We start from the raw sequence: 17,344 nt of genomic DNA on the forward strand, positions 1-17,344 counted from the left end.
ATGTAGGTGTGCTCAATACTGGGAAGGGCTTTCCCTGTGATTGACTGGGCTGCATCCACCATTTTTTGTAGGATTTTTCATTTAAGGGCATTGGTGTTTCCATACCAGGCTGTGATGCAACCAGTCAATATATGCTCAACCACATATTGTTGAAATTGTAGATGTCATGCCAAATCTTCGCAAACTCCCAAGGAAGTAGAGGCACTGTTGTGCTTTCTTCGTAATTGCACTTACAAGCTGGTTCAGGGCAGGTCCTCTAAAATGACAACATCGAGAAAATTAAAGTTATGGACCTTCTCCATCTCTGATCCTCCAACAGGGACTCCCTCATGGACCTCTGGTTTCCTCTTCCTGAAGTCAGTAATCAGCTCCTTGGCCTTGCTGACATTGAGCAAGAGGTTGTTGTTGTGCACCACCCAGTCAGATTTTTAATCTCCCTCTTACATGCTGATTTGTCACCACCTTTGATTCAGCCAATGACAGTGATGTAGTCAGCAAACTTGAATGTGGATTAACTAAGAAGGGAGCAACACAGACAACATTTGAGACCAGTTGTATTTTTAAATATTAAGAGAATCAATGGATCTGGAATAGGTGGAGAAAATAGTAAAAAGGTCAAGCCAGGATTTTACTGAAGTAGCCACAAGAAGCTAGACACCTTACTCATGCTTGTTTTTTCTTGTTCATTCAGAAAATTTTTGAGAATAACTGTATAGCAGGATTCTGGCTAACTACATCGATTTAGAAAAATATTCCCTATTAAACCATAAGAAAAGCTAGGTATGTTATCGAAGAGCACATTCACATATTTTAGTATTAGCTCATTGGAAGAGAGCTGAGTCAAAACTATGAGTTGCTATTTGAGTAGAATTTCAGACAAAAGTGGCATCACTATTCCTCATTTCAACTTGAAAATTATTGTAAAAACTGAAGGCTCTATTTACCTGTCAATTAGGACTTCAATAGTTAGCTGCTTATATCTGTAATATGAGTCAAAGATCAATTTGAATGCAATCAAGATGGAAAAAGATTTATTTGCTTTAAAAGACAATAAAAGCCCAACTACAAGGGACCCTAAACAAATACTATATTTCAATCACATGAGAAACCCAGCTGAGATACCAAAGAATTAAATGTTAGGATATGCAATGTTTTTTTTAAGAAAATCACAAATTCAGGAAGATAAATCATGAATAAAATTCTATAATGTTGAACAATAGTAGCTAATCTGTTTGACTGGCAAACTATTACTCAATAGACACAACGAACGCCAGTAATATTAGCTTGCATCAGTATATCCATTATATTGTTGTCATAGGAACAGTTATCAAAATTTCATTGACCTTTTGAAGAAAAAGCTATTTCACGAGCAGTTCGTTCTCAGTCAGGAAACAATATAGCTACAAAGGCTCACAAAATGCTGGTGGAATGCAGCAGGCCAGGCAGCATCTATAGGGAGAAGCACTGTTGACGCTTCAGGCCGAGACCTTTCGTCAGGACTAACTGAAAGGAAAGATAGTAAGTGATTTAAAAGTAGGGGGGAGGGGGAATCCGAAATGGTAGGAGAAGACCAGAGGGGTTGGGGTGAAGCTTAGAACCGGAAAGGTGATTGGTAAAAGGGATACAGTGCTGGAGAAGGGAAAGGATCATGACGGGAGGCCTAGGGAGAAAGCAAGGGGGAGGGGAGCACCAGAGGGAGATGCAGAACAGGCAAAGTGATGGGCAGAGAGAGAGAAAAGAAAGAGGAGGGGGTAAAAAAAACTAAATATATCAGGGATGGGATAAGAAGAGGAGGAGCAGACTGGGAGACCTTCTCTGAACACCTACGCTCTGTCCGCCAGAGAAAGCAGAATCTCCCAGTGGCCACACATTTTAATTCCACGTCCCATTCTGATATGTCTATCAATGGCCTCCTCTACTGTCAAGATGAAGCCACACTCAGGTTGGAGGAACAACATCTTATATACCAGCTGGGTAGCCTCCAACCTGATGACACGAACATTGACTTCTCTAACTTCTGTTAATGCCCCTACTCCCCTTCTTATCCCATCCCAGATAATATTTAGTTTTCCCACCTCTTTTCTTTCTCTCTCTGCCCATCACTCTGCCTGTTCTCCATCTCCCTCTGGTGCTCCCCTCCCCCCTTCTTTCTCCCTAGGCCTCCCGTCCCAAGATACTTTCTCTTCTCCACTTCTGTGTCCCTTTTGCCAATCAGCTTTCTGCCTCTCAGCTTCACCCCACCCTCTCCGGTCTTCTCCTACCATTTTGTATTTCCCTCTCCCCCTCCTACTTTCAAATCTCTTACTATCTTTCCTTTCAGTTAGTCCTGACAAAGGGTCTCGGCCTGAAACGTCAACAGTGCTTCTCCCTATAGATGCTGCCTGGCCTGCTGCGTTCCACCAGCATTTTGTGTGTGTTGCTTGATTTCCTCATGTTAGCTACAAAGGCTGTTGGCTCACTATGAAGTGTTGATTTTTTTTTCATTTTTTTAATATATCTTGAAATTCCAAATGAACAAAATTAAAATCAATATGAATAATAATCAGTAAAGTTGAAAATCATTTTGATTTCTATCTCTAGAAATTAGTTTTGAACTCAAAAATTAATACATTCAACTAAATAAATAATTTGAAACAAACACTACTTGCAATTTCTGTAGTTCCAAATACACACTAAAAATTGTAAAAATCTTTATAGGACATTTGTGTGACAGACCAACCTAATCTCAAATTAAATGCAAGGATACTGGGGATAACTGAGAGGAATGCCAACTGTGTAATCACGAATGGCGTTCAACACCCGTAGATCTCGAGCCATCTTCACAAATGTATCCGGAGGAAAGTTGCTGATGAAACATTTACCAAAAGAGGCTGCCTGTGCCAAAACAAAAGAAGGTCAATATATATTGTACATTGAGCTTCACATTTTATGTTTTTCCGATTAAGAAACAAATTCAATAGGTGGCCATAATTATATACATTATAATTAAATCTGATGTGAACCAGACCATGTGAACTTTACAAGGCCTAATTATTCCGTGACTTTGAATTTTGTTCATGAAAAGGAACTATCATTTCATTTTCAGATGCTAATATTTAAACAAGATCAAGAGAAATTACAGAACCTTAGGACATACAATGTTTAACAAAAAAATATTTTAGTGTGTAACATCAACCACTGCTTAGGGAAATGGATAGCTCTGAAAACTGATGAACTTTATTGGTAAGAGACAATGCATTTTATCTTGCAATTAAATATTGTGGACAAAGCAAAGATGGGAGGGTCTAGTTTTAATCATTATGACCAATTCTAAAATTATGCTCAGAGTTCCATAATCCTTTAGAGCTCAGTAAGTTATTTAGCTAGTTTGGGAAACTAGCAAATACTAGCTAAATTAAACAAAATACTGACTTTCTGGGTAGGCCTTCTTATCCAGCCTGCTTAATTTGCTAAAAAATTTGCTGACAATACTAAACTAATTGGCCTAAACTCAAAAAATAATGAGGATGCCTAGAAAGAAGAAGTCATCACCCTGAGTCAGTGGTGTCAAGGAAACAACCTCTCCTTCAATGTTGCAAAAACAAAAGAAATAGTTGTCGACTATAGGACCAAATGGAGACAGGCTAACTCCTATTGACATCAATGTATCTGGGGGCTTGAGAGGGTGAACAGCTTTAAGTTCCTCAGCACACACATCACCGAGGATCTTACATGGTCTGTACCTACTGGTTGTGTAGTGAAAAAGGCACAACAGCGCCTCTTTCACCTCAGACTGTTGAAGAAGTTTGGTATGGGTCCCCAAATCCTAAGAACTTTCTACAGAGGCACAATTGAAAGCATGCTGACTGGCTGCATTGCTGCCTGGTATGGGAACAGTACTTCACTCAATCACAGGATCCAGCAGAGAGTGGTGCGGACAGCCCAGTGCATCTGTAGATTTGAATTTCCCACTATTCAGCACCCAAGACACCCCGACCACAAACTGTTCTAGCTGCTACCATCTGGGAAACGGTACCGCAGCCAGGACCAGGAGGCTCTGGGACAGCTTCTTCCACCAGGCCTTCAGACTGATTAATTTATGCTGATACAATTGTATTTCTGTTACATTGATTGTCCTGTTATACATAGTAGTTATTAGAAATTACTACAAATCGCAGTGTACATTTAGATGGAGACGTAACATAAAGATTTTTACCCCTCATGTATATGAAGGATATATGTAACAAAATCAATTCAATTCCTATTGTCTCTGCCTGCTTCTGTCCCACTGAACTCATGTCCTCATACCTTGATTCCATTCTATTCCCCTTGGTTCAGCCTCTTCCTACCTACATCCGTGACATGTCACATGTTCTCGATCTCCTTGTAACTTTCAATTCCCTGGCCCTGACAGCCTCAATTTCACCATAGATGTTCAATTGCTATACAATTCTATCCCCCATCAAGAAGGCCTCAAAGCTCTCCTCTTCTTTCTTGACAAAAGAACCAACCAGTTCTCCTCCACCACCACCATCCTCCGTCTGGCAGAACTAGTCCTCACCCTCAACAATTTTTCCTTTGGCTTCTGACACTTTCTCCAGACTCAATGGGTAGTCATGGGCACCCACATGGGACTCAGCAATGCCTGCTTCTTCGTAGCCAATGTAGAACAGTCCATCTTCTTAGTCTTCTCCAGTTATACTCCTCAACTCTTCCTCCGCTACTCTGACGACTGCATTGGTGCTACTTCATGCACCCAAGCTGAGCTCGTCAATTTCATCAACTTTATCTCTCGCTTCTACCCTACCCTTAAATTCACTTGGTCCACTTCTGACACCTCTCTCCCCTTTCTCGATCTCTCTGTCTCCATCTCTGGAGACAAACTGTCAACTGACATCTTTTATAACCCTACTGGATCTCACGGTTATCTTGACTATACCTCTTCCTACCATATCTCCTGTAAAAATGCTATTCCCTTCTCTCAGTTCCCTTGCCTCTGCCGCATCTGTTCCCAGAATGCAGCTTTCTTTTCTGGGACATCTGAGATGCCCTCCTTCAAAGAATGGGATTTCCCTCTCTCTACTATTGATGCTGCCCTCACCTGCTTCTCCTCCACTTCCTGAACATCCACGCTCATCACATCTTCCCACCTCCTTAACAGTGATAATGTTCCTCTTGTCCTTACCAACCACTCATCAATCTTCACATCCAACATACCATTCTCTGCAACTTCCACCATCTCCAAACAGATTCCACCACTGAACATATCTTCACTTCACCCACCCCCCAGCATTCCACAGGGATTACTCCCTCTGCAATTCCCCTGTCTGTTCATCCCTCCCCACTAACCTCCCTCCTGGCACTTATTCCTGAAATGCTACACCTGCCCATTCAACTGCTTAATCATTTCCACAGACGCAGCCTGAGCTGCTGGGCTCCCCCAGTATGTGTTGCAACATATTATAGCCTTGATTCCAAAACATCTGAAGTTATTCCTACCAAATGAATGTTTTTCATATAACTGACATGACAAAATAAACTCTCCAAAATATCTGAAGGCACAAAATTTGGAAACATAGAGAGTACAGAACTTAAAAAATGTGTAATCTGTAAATATCTAAAAAAATGAAATCTAGGCAAGTTATATTTGTTGGATAATTGCTCAAAAGACACGAAACAATTATCTAAAAATAAATCAGAAAATCTTAGTAATCCCTTAGTTTTCCAAGCCGAATAAGCTTGATCTATAATGGAAGGGTGAAAAAAACAATTAGATACAATAGGACTATTTAAAACGAATTGAGTCAACCCAAAAAATCTCCGAAATTGAAACCATATACGCAAAGTATGTTTAACTATCGGGTTGTCAATTTTGGAGAGTTTATTTGAATTAGACCCTTTTCAAAAAGGGCTTATTTCAAAACTTTATAATATAATTATGAAGATACGTTCAGAGCCTCTATATAAGACTAAAAAGGATTGGGAAAGAGAGCTTAGTCTTAGTATTTCTAGTGAGAACTGGGATAGAATTCTTCAATTAGTTAATACATCATCGTTATGTGCCAAACATTCATTAATACAATTTAAGGTCGTACATAGGGCCCATATGTCCAAGGATAAATTAGCTCATTTTTACTCTCATATTAGTCCTATTTGTGATAGATGTCATTCGCGGAGTCAGCTGGAGACGCTCATGGAGTGAGTACCGTTTTGGATTCGCTCCATAACCTTTACTTTTTTTAACCTTTGATCACCCTTATTCAGCTTATTTTTACCTATATCGAAAGTTTCTTTATTCTTTTTTTTGGATTTACTGCCAAGAGTTTGTTGTGAACTTTTGAAGATATGCAAACAGAAATGTCTCTCAGGTCTAAGGGACGGGATCCCGGACGTAATCCGAACGGTAACGGAAAAAAGCAGGCTCCGACACAACAAACACAATTAACTTTTGAATTGTTTATGGAGGTTTTGGATGAAAAATTTGCTGAACTAAAACAATTTTTTAAAGAAGATATAAAGGCTTTTCAAGAGTACATGGTTAAGACGGATTCAGTAATTAAACAGCAACAAGCTCTTATTGCGTCTCTGCAAGAAGAAGCTTGGAAGCGAGATTTGACTATTGGAAAACTGCAACAGGATTTAATTTCGACCATTAAGCTGATGGAAGCCCTTAAAGCCAAGAGTGACGATTTTGAGAATCGGTTCAGAAGACAGAACTTACGTATACTTGGTCTTCCAGACGGCATAGAAAAAGATGACCCTTCGAAATATTTTGCTCAACTTTTAAAAGAAACGTTTCCGGCGATTTTCCCGAATAACCCCCCTTTATTGGATCGGGCACATAGAATTCGGCGTCGATCACCGAGTGTTACAGACAAACCTTCGGTGGTAATTGTCCGGTTCCATTATGTACATGACAAAGAACAAGTTATAAGAGCAGCTCGTCGGGTAGGAATGATTAAAATCAAAGATTTTTGCTTCCGCCTGATCGAAGATTTTAGTTCAGATCTTTTAAAAAGAAGGCTTCTTTTTAAACCGTTGATGGCTGAATGTTATGAGAAAAATCTGAAACCTGCGCTTCTATTCCCTGCGAAGCTTCGAATATCTCCGTCGAATGCTCCACAACAGGTTTTCATTTCAACTTCAGAAGCGAGAAAATATCTGGAGGAGAACTTCCCTACTGCTACAGGTACCGGTCTCTAATAAATGAACGATTCTGATCGTGTAAGATGGTTCTCAATCTCTTAAACCAGAATTAAAATCTGGTTATTGGTGTAGGTTCATCCTACACTTTATACTCAAGTTAAAGTGTGTTTGCGTCATGTTAATTGTTTTGCCTTATACACTTTAATCATTTAACTACATACTTGTCTATTAATTTTGTTCCTTCGAAGGTATATTTTTAATTCTTTGAAGGTAAATTTTTCCTTGATTAAGATGGTGGTTTTTTGGGAAAGATTTTTGGTTTTGCTTAAGATGGCATTATGTTTATATTTTTCGCGTTTCTTCCGTACAATGCATCGCTTATCTTAGCTTAAATATTTTTTGTTTTGTCTGGGCCAGAGCCCGAGTTATAATTGTTTTTTAGTGATTATATTTTTATTCTTTTTACAACTAACTATACTTAGAAATATGGTTTTTATTATAGCGATTTTATTTTTAAAGTTAGGGTGATTCTTTTATATATATCCTTTTTATATGGAGTGTTCTTCAGCTGACATGGGGGTAGGATTAGTCTTACTTTTTCTCTTTTTAAGTCATATTTTGGCTTTTTCTCTTTTTCTCGGGGGGTGGGGGGATGGTCTGTTTTCTAACTCTATTTTTTTTGTACCAGTTTGTGTTAGTTTTTTTATTCGGGCTGTTTTTGAACTTCAAATATGTCTGTGTTGTCGTCATTTCCGGGTCTTCTCACTACTTTTGTTCCTCTTCCGGGTGCATGAGTTTATAAGTTGGTTAACCCTTTCTATACCAAAGGGTTGATTTTAGAATTATGGCTCAGACCATTAATTTTGTGTCTTGGAATACTAATGGTTTAAATCATCCAATTAAACAAAAGAAGATTTTTAAAGTATTCCAAAGACTTAATGCTCATATCATTTTTGTACAAGAAACTCATGTGAGGAGGGAGGACAAATTTCGTTTTTTTAGATTTTGGCGGGGTCAACAGTATCACGCAAATTCGAATGCTAAAGTAAAAGGAGTTTCAATTTTTATTGACTCCTCTATTTCATTTGTTCAACATGATATTTTTTCGGATCCGAATGGCAGATTTTTGTTAATTACGGGTTTACTTTGTAATAAAAAGGTTGCTTTGGTTAATGTTTATGCTCCAAATGTGGATTGTCCTGACTTTTTTAAGTCTTTATTTACTTCTTTACCCAATCTAAACGAATATAAGTTAATAATGGGTGGTGACTTTAATTGTTGTTTAAATCCTCTGATGGATAAATCTTTATCTATTCAGACTTTACCTAATAAGTCGGCCACTTGTATTAACTCTCTTTTGACTGACAATGGAGTTTTTGATATTTGGAGATTCCGGTATCCTAAAGACAAAGAATTTTCTTTTTTCTCACATGTTTATCACTCTTATTCAAGAATTGATTATTTTTTTGTAGACTCTTGTTTTATTCCATTGGTAATCGGTTGTAACTATGATATTATAGCTATCTCTGATCATGCTCCGTTATTACTTTCTATGAAATTTACGGATACAGCTTCTAATGCTAGACAATGGCGATTTGACTCTACCTTGTTGCAAGACTCTGACTTTATAAAATTTATGGAGGAGCAGATCGACTTCTTCTTCTCAACTAATTCTACAGATGATATTTCCTGCGGAACACTTTGGGACACTTTTAAAGCTTATATATGTGGACAGATTATTTCTTATTCTGCTGGTTTGAGGAAACGTATCAAGATGGAAACTCTTTTATTGGTTGATAAAATTAAAGAGATTGATAAGAAATATTCGATTGCTCCTAGTAAGGAGCTTTACAAACAAAGGGTTGAACTTCAAATGGAACATAGTTTATTACTTACATCCTCGATTGAAAATCAATTAATGAAAACTAAATCTGATTTTTATATACATAGTGATAAATCTGGTAAACTGTTAGCTAGTCAATTGAAGAATGCTCTGGTTAAACGTCAAATCACTAAGATTGGTCAGCAGAATGGGAATCTGACAGTTAATCATGATGAGATAAATAAGGTATTTCAAGATTTCTATACCTCTCTGTATCAATCTGAATTTCCTCAAGATTATAATACCATGTCTGATTTTCTTGGAAAATTAAATTTTCCAAGGTTATCATCTGATGATCTTTTGATATTGGATACTCCTATTACGGATGTAGAAATTAAGGGGGCTATTTCCTCAATGAATTCTGGGAAAGCACCGGGTCCAGATGGTTATACAGTTGAATTTTTTAAATTTTTTTCCGCTACTCTTTCCCCTTGGTTAGGTAAGGTTTTTGAGGAGGCCATTAGATTAGGGAATTTGCCACAATCTTTTTATAGAGCTTCCATTTCTCTAATATTGAAGAAAGATAAAGACCCTACTAATTGTGCTTCTTATAGACCTATATCTTTATTGAATGTAGACTCCAAGATTTTTTCTAAGTTACTGGCATCTAGATTGGAGAAGGTATTACCCAAGATTATTTCAGATGATCAAACTGGCTTTATTAAAAATCGTTATTCTTTTTTTAACATTAGGAGATTGTTGAATATTGTTTATACTCCCTCACATGATACTTCAGGATGCGTGATTTCATTAGATGCGGAGAAAGCATTTGACAGAGTTGAATGGCCTTACTTATTTAATGTGTTGGAGAAGTTTAATTTTAGTCTGATATTTATATCATGGATTAAATTGATTTATCATACTCCAGTAGCCTCAGTGGTTACCAATAATCAAAGATCTCCCTTTTTTCGCCTATTTCGGGGCACTAGACAGGGATGTCCTCTTAGTCCATTACTATTTAACATTGCCTTAGAACCTTTGGCAATTGCCATCAGACAATCACAGGATATTTTGGGTATTAATCGTGGGACAGATATTCATAAGTTATCTTTGTATGCAGATGATTTATTATTATTCATTTCTAACCCGGAGAAATCCATTCCAGCAGTTTTATCATTATTGGCTCAATTTAGTGAGTTTTCTGGGTATAAGTTAAATCTTAATAAAAGTGAATTGTTTCCATTGAATAAACGGGTCCCAATTTATGGAAATTTACCCTTTAAATTAGTTAATGACTCTTTTACTTATTTAGGGATCAAAATCACAAAAAACCATAAAGATTTGTTTAGATTTAATTTTTTACCCTTAATTGATCAGATTAAAAGTTTGTTTACTAAGTGGTCACCTTTGTCTCTATCCCTAATAGGTAGGATTAATGCTATTAAGATGGTTATTTTACCTAAGTTTTTATATATTTTTCAAGCGATACCAATTTTTATCCCGAAATCTTTTTTCACTAATGTTGACTCTAGAATTTCTTCATATATATGGCAGTATAAAAATCCCAGGTTAGGTAAAACATATTTACAGAAGACAAAAAAGGAAGGCGGGTTAGCATTACCTAATTTCAGATTTTACTATTGGGCAGTTAATATTAGATATTTGTTATGTTGGTTGAAAGATGGGGGTGGATCTTTTGGCCCTTGTTGGGTGAGTTTAGAAACTAAATCGGTATCAGCTTATGCTTTGGGTTCTATTTTAGGGACTTCTCTCCCTTTTGCTCTTTCTAAATTGCCGAAACGAATTGACAACCTGATAGTTAAACATACATTGCGTATATGGTTTCAATTTCGGAGATTTTTTGGGTTGACTCAATTCGTTTTAAATAGTCCTATTGTATCTAATTGTTTTTTTCACCCTTCCATTATAGATCAAGCTTATTCAGCTTGGAAGACTAAGGGATTACTAAGATTTTCTGATTTATTTTTAGATAATTGTTTCATGTCTTTTGAACAATTATCCAACAAATATAACTTGCCGAGATTTCATTTTTTTAGATATTTACAGATTAGACATTTTTTAAGTTCTGTACTCTCTACGTTTCCAAATTTTGTGCCTTCAGATACTTTGGAGAGTTTATTTGAATTAGACCCTTTTCAAAAAGGGCTTATTTCAAAACTTTATAATATAATTATGAAGATACGTTCAGAGCCTCTTTATAAGACTAAACAGGATTGGGAAAGAGAGCTTAGTTTTAGTATTTCTAGTGAGAATTGGGATAGAATTCTTCAATTAGTTAATACATCGTTATGTGCCAAACATTCACTAATACAATTTAAGGTCGTACATAGGGCCCATATGTCCAAGGATAAATTAGCTCATTTTTACTCTCATATAAGTCCTATTTGTGATAGATGTCATTCTGAAATTGCATCTTTAACTCACATGTTTTGGTCGTGTTCATTTTTGGAGAAATATTGGAAAGATATTTTTGATATTATTTCTGCGGTTTTGAATATTGATTTACAACCTCATCCTATTACCGCAATTTTTGGTTTACCAATGTTAGATTCACTGCATTTATCTTCTTCAGCCCGTCGAATGATTGCATTTCTAACTCTGATGGCTAGAAGATCTATATTGTTGAATTGGAAAGAAATTGATCCTCCCACTGTATTTAATTGGTTCTCTCAAACTATGTTATGTTTAAATTTAGAAAAAATTAGAAGTGGTACTTTTGAATCGTCTATTAAATTTGAAAAGTTATGGAGACCATTTATTCAACATTTTCATATGATGTAATATGACCCTGTGCCGTTCATTTGATTTCCCAGTTTTCAGCTTATGTATTTTGAGAGGACCGGAAGTGACAGCATTGATGAATACTTATTTTTGTGAGATATTATAAACAGCCCCCTTTTTTTTCCTCTCTCTTTTTTTTGCTTCTTTTTTCTTCTATATTAGTTATTAGATTAGATTAGCTAGTTTGGCATTATATTTTTTTTTGTTTTTTTTTCTTTCTTTTTTCTGTTTTCTTTATATCATATATTATGAAATATTTAGACTTACTATGTTCATACATATATTTTATGGCTTATGTTTTGGTAAACTCATTTATATTGTAACTATTATGTATGCTGTTTTTCATATGTAATGGAATTTATATGTTGGTAATTTCTTTATCAATATATCATTTGTATTCTGTCCATATTACTAATATTAATAAAAAGATTTAGAAAGAAAAGACATGACAAAATAATGGAAAACTCCCAACTTTTATGGTAGGTTTTCAGCTAACTTCATCCATTGCTCTGTAACATTATTGAAATTTTGAAAGGGGCCATGAGAAGGCCTTGGCTGACAGGATTGAAGAAAACCCCAACACAATCTACAAGTATATGAAGAGCAAGAGGATAAGACATGAGAGAACAGGACCAATCAAGTGTAATAGTGAAAAAGTCCAAAGAAGATAGCAGAGGTACTTAATGAATACTTTGCCTCAGTATTCACTATGGAAAAGGATCTTAGCAATTGTAGGGATGACTTACAATGAACTGAAAAGCTTGAACATATAGACATTAAGGAAGAGGATGTGCTGGAGCTTTTGGGAAGCATCAAGTTGGATAAGTCTCCGGGACCAGATGAGATGTACCCCAGGTTACTGAGGGAGGAGATTGCTGAGCCTCTGGCAATGATCCTTGCATTATTGATGGGGATGGGAGAGGTTCCAGAGGATTGGATGGTTGCAGATGTTGTTCCGTCATTCAAGAAAGGGAGTAGAGATAGTCCAGGAAACTCTAGACCAGTGAGTCTTACTTCAGTGGTTGGTAAGTCGATGGAGAATATCCCGAGAGACAGGATTTATGAACGTTTGGAGAGCCAAAATATGATTAGGAATAGCCAGCATGGCTTTGTGAAAGGCAGCTCATGCCTTACGAGCCTGATTGAATTTTTTGAGGATATGTCTAAACACGTTGATGAAGGTAGAGCAGTGGATGTAGTCTATATGGATTTCAGCAAGGCACTTGATAAGGTATCCCATGCAAGGCTTATTGAGAAAGTAAGGAGGCATGGGATCCAAGGGAACATTGCTTTGTGGATCCAGAATTGGCTTGCCCATAGAAGGCAAAGGGTGGTTGTAGACAGGTCATATTCTGCATGGAGGTCAGTGACCAGTGGTGTGCCTCAGGGATCTGTTCTGGGACCCACTCTTTTCATGATTTTTATAAGTGACATGGATGAGGAAATGAAGGGATGGGTTAGTAAATCTGCTGATGACACAAAGGTTGGGGGTGTTGTGGATAGTGTGGAGGGCTGTCAGAAGTTACAGCAGGACATCAATAGGATGCAAAACTGGGCTGAGACGTGGCAAATGGAGTTCAAGCCAGATAAGTGTAAAGTGGTTCATTTTGGTAGGTCAAATATGATGGCAAAATATAGTATTAATGATAAGACTCTTGGCAGAGTGGAGGATTGGAGGGATCTTGGGGTCCGATTCCATAGGAAACCCAAAGCTGCTGCAGAGGTTGACTCTGCGTTAAGGAGGCATATGGTGCATTGGCCTTCATCAACCATGGGATTGAGTTTAAGAGCCAAGAGGTAATATTACAGCTGTACAAGACCCTGGTCAGACCCCACTTGGGGTACTGTATTCAGTTCTGATCACCTCACTACAGGAAGGATATGGAAACTATAGAAAGGGTGCAGAGGAGATTTACAAGGATGTTGACTGGATTGGGGAGCATGCCTTATGAGAATAGGTTGACTGAACTTGGCCTTTTCTCCTTGGGGTGGCAGAAAATGAGAGGTGACCTGATAAAGGTGTATAAGATAATGAGAGGCATTGATCGTGTGGATAGTCAGACGCTTTTTCCCAGGGCTGAAATGGCTAACACAAGAAGGCACAGTTTTAAGGTGCTTGGAAGTAGGTACAGAAGAGATGTCAAGGATAAGTTTTTTTTTATACGCAGAGAATGGTGAGTGCATGGAATGGGCTGCTGGTGGAGGCGGATACAATAGGGTCTCTTAAGAGACTCTTGGATAGGTACATGGAACTTAGAAAAATAGAGGGCTATGGGTAACCTAAGGTAATTTCTAAGATTAGGACATGTTTGGCACAGCATTGTCGGCTGAAGGACCTGTATTGTGCTGTAGTTTTTCTATGGTGCTATCTTTCTAACTATTGAAAATTTTTCAATAAAGCTGAGTAGAAGCACCACAACACAAAATTGCAATCAAAGTTTCAAAGAAAAACTAATGAACACATAGAAGTCTTCTACTTTGCTACACTATTATCTTAGAAGAAGTTGACTTAAAATCACTGTTACAACAGAATGGTCATTATCTTCCAAAAGGTCCTTAATCTGTATATTTATTTTGTTCCAACCTTAATGTATTTCTGCTTCTCTTCTCAACACACTTAACCACCGCGGCATTCATTGCCACACAAGCTGAAACAAACTAATTATCTAAGAGGAGAAGTAGATGGAGAATTGCTAGTTAGGATGACTAGCTGGATCACAAGTTTACTAACAAAAGCCAACTATTTCCCTTTCTATTTCCTTTTGTTTCCCTGCTGACTGAAATCCTTTACATTAACACATTAGAAATGCAATGTTAGTGCAAAGCTAAATAAACATTGCTTCATCATCAAATATGTTTGTGTTTAATTTGTTAAGGAAATAAAACAACAGTAAAATAAAGTTTGGTTGATAACTGAAAAGAATCTGAACACTTTTTGAAAGCCTAGACTAATCAGTTTTACTTGGTTTCTTTTTCAAACAGTAATAAAGCCCATACAGAAGCGAATCCCTTTTTTGACTTGCATTTTAAGGTATCAACATTAAAGTTTTAATTCAGAGGATTCCTAAAAGTACAGGGCATTTAAAATTCACAATTTTAGTTTGAAATGCTAGTGGTGTTCTTTGAATGTTTATTAGGTTAAATAAACTAAGCTACAAAATTCAAATTAGAAATAACCCACAATTTAGACACATATTTGCAGTTTGTTAACTTGGGTAAACCTTGCATCAAAATAAATTATATTAAAGAATAATCGGACGTGGAACACAAACATTGGTTTACAGTCCATCAGAGCGATTGAAGATTTATTAGATGGCCCTTAAGGATTAAGTGGATTTAAGAACAGCTTCTTAACAGTCTCCAAATCAATCGCCTCTTTCACAGACCATTTCTAGTGGTGCTACCATATTCAATGACTCTTAGCTGTTCTGCTACTGTGATATTACATCTTTTTTTGTTCCAGAACAGTCTTTATACCATTCTGTTATTTTGGACTCAGTTATACTTACTGTATTTATTATTACAATGTACGTTTTCTCTATGGAGGTTCATATGAACAAGAATCTCACCGCATTCTGGTGTACATGACGATAAAATAGTCTACTTCAAAAAGTACATAAAAATTCACTTCCTCCAACATTTGTGCTATGAATACAGAGGTATACAGATGAATCTTACCCTTAGCAAAGCTTTCTGCATCTCAGGTTTATACTCATTGCCTGCTGCCTCAATACATTGCTGTACAGCCTCAGACAAGAGGTTTTGTTCCTTTATCTCTCGTAAGTATTCATCAGCTTTCTGGCTCTCTTTCTGTGAACAGAAATGAAAATTGAATTTTAATCACAGGTACTCACATATAATTGACTCTGCCGCTGGGCTGTGAGAGCGACCATCTCTGCGATGAGGAGATACCTGGCCTCCCTTTCCTCGTACCTCCCACACCCCCGGGACACTTTCTTCGCCGTGTGTCGTGGCGAAGCTATTTCATCCTTCGATGGATCCTTCGATGCAACAAAGTTGCATGCTCTCCAAAATTATATTATTTTAAATAAAAAGTAAATGGATGACTAGGCAGGGAGAGGGTTCACATAGTCAGCAGCTCTGCCTATGTCTTGAGCCACAGGAAATAGGTAGAATTTTTAACGTTTTTTCCTTAGTGTTTATTGAGGGTAAAATTGTTGTGGCTCAAGAGATAAGGGAAACCAATGGAAATGTTTTGGAGGTAATTCATATTACCAGGGAGTAGGTACTTGCATTCTTGCTACACATTAAGATGGATGAATCCCCAAGGCCTGACCAACTGCATTCCTGAACTTTGTACGAAGCTAGAGAAGAAATTGCAAGTGCTTTTGGGGAGATATTTGCTTCACTGTGAGCCACTGGTAAAGTTAACAAATACTGGAAGGTAACTAATATTGTTCTGTTGTTTAAGAAGGGTAATAAAGACAAATCAGGAAACTAAAGCTGGTCAACCTGTCATCAGTAGTGGGGAAGTTACTGGAGGGAATTCTGAGGAGCAGGAACTAACAGCATTTGTATATAAAGAATCTGTTGGAGTCAGCATGGCTTCTGTTTGGAAAGTTGTGCTTAATAAAGGTAAACAAGGGCAGGGCGATGATGTTGTCAATTTGTACTTGAGCAAGGCTTTTGACAGTCTCTCATGGTAGGATGGTCTGAAGGCTAGCTCCCATGGAATACAGGGAGATCTAGTCAGGTGAATTCAATATTGCTCAGAGGTAGCAAGCGAAAGATGGCGGAAAGCTGTTTCTTGAATGGAGGTTAGGGACTAGGAATGTGCTGCAGGACTTGGATGCAAAGGCACAACGCTAAGTTTATGAATGACATGAAATTAGGTATTGTGTACAGTGTACAGGGAAGTGGGCTAAAGAATGGCAAATGGATTTCAGTGCAGATAAGCATGAGATGATACATTTGGAAAGTCAAACCAGCATTGGACTTTATTATGAATGGTAGGATACTAGGACGTGTGATTGAACGGAGTTCAATAGTTCATTGAAAGCAATGTCACAGGTAAACAGGGTGGTGGAAACAGCATTTAACATGTTGGCCGTTGTCAGTCAGGGTACCGAGTATAGAAGTTGGGATGTTATGTTGCGGTTGTATGAATCATTGAGGTATTGGGAGTACTGTGTACCATGGGAAAGACGTGGTTAAACTGGAAAGAATATAGAAATGATTTCTGAGCATATTTCTGTAAATAGAGGGCCTGGGTTACAGGGAGAGGTTGGCCATGCTAAGGATTGATTTTACAGAAATGCTTACGATTATGAGAGGCATAGATAAGGTGTGCTGCCTTAGGAGTCATGTGACCTGTGTCTCTAGTTGATGACATCATCAGTAGGCATCTAGGCAGTTCTCCATGTCAGAGCCCAGGGAAAGCTCATGCCTTTTCATCCGACATTATTCTGATGTTCAAGTCTTTGAAAGCATCGTCAGTATGTCAAAGTAACCTTTGGGTTTATCATTTATTGATATATATGCATATTTCCTCAAATCAGAGATATTTGAACAGTTTGTGTGCAGATAAAAACACGGAGTATTCATGGGGGCCATATGTTCTGGTTAGTTTGTAAT

General features: G+C 37.5%; 1 protein-coding gene across 1 annotated transcript in view; it reads right to left on the bottom strand.

Annotated features, from left to right (window-relative positions):
* Positions 1-17,344, bottom strand: part of vps16 (VPS16 core subunit of CORVET and HOPS complexes) — a 107,124-nt gene that overhangs the window by 57,934 nt on the left and 31,846 nt on the right. Inside the window, exons 12-14 of the mRNA XM_059967006.1 lie at positions 15,428-15,559; positions 2,747-2,874; positions 945-980 (exon numbers count right to left, since the gene is read on the bottom strand). Of these exons, the coding sequence (XP_059822989.1) occupies positions 945-980; positions 2,747-2,874; positions 15,428-15,559 (296 nt within the window). The remainder of the gene's footprint in view (positions 1-944; positions 981-2,746; positions 2,875-15,427; positions 15,560-17,344) is intronic.

Source organism: Hypanus sabinus, chromosome 4 (genome assembly GCF_030144855.1).
Source record: "Hypanus sabinus isolate sHypSab1 chromosome 4, sHypSab1.hap1, whole genome shotgun sequence".
Classification (NCBI taxonomy): domain Eukaryota; kingdom Metazoa; phylum Chordata; class Chondrichthyes; order Myliobatiformes; family Dasyatidae; genus Hypanus; species Hypanus sabinus.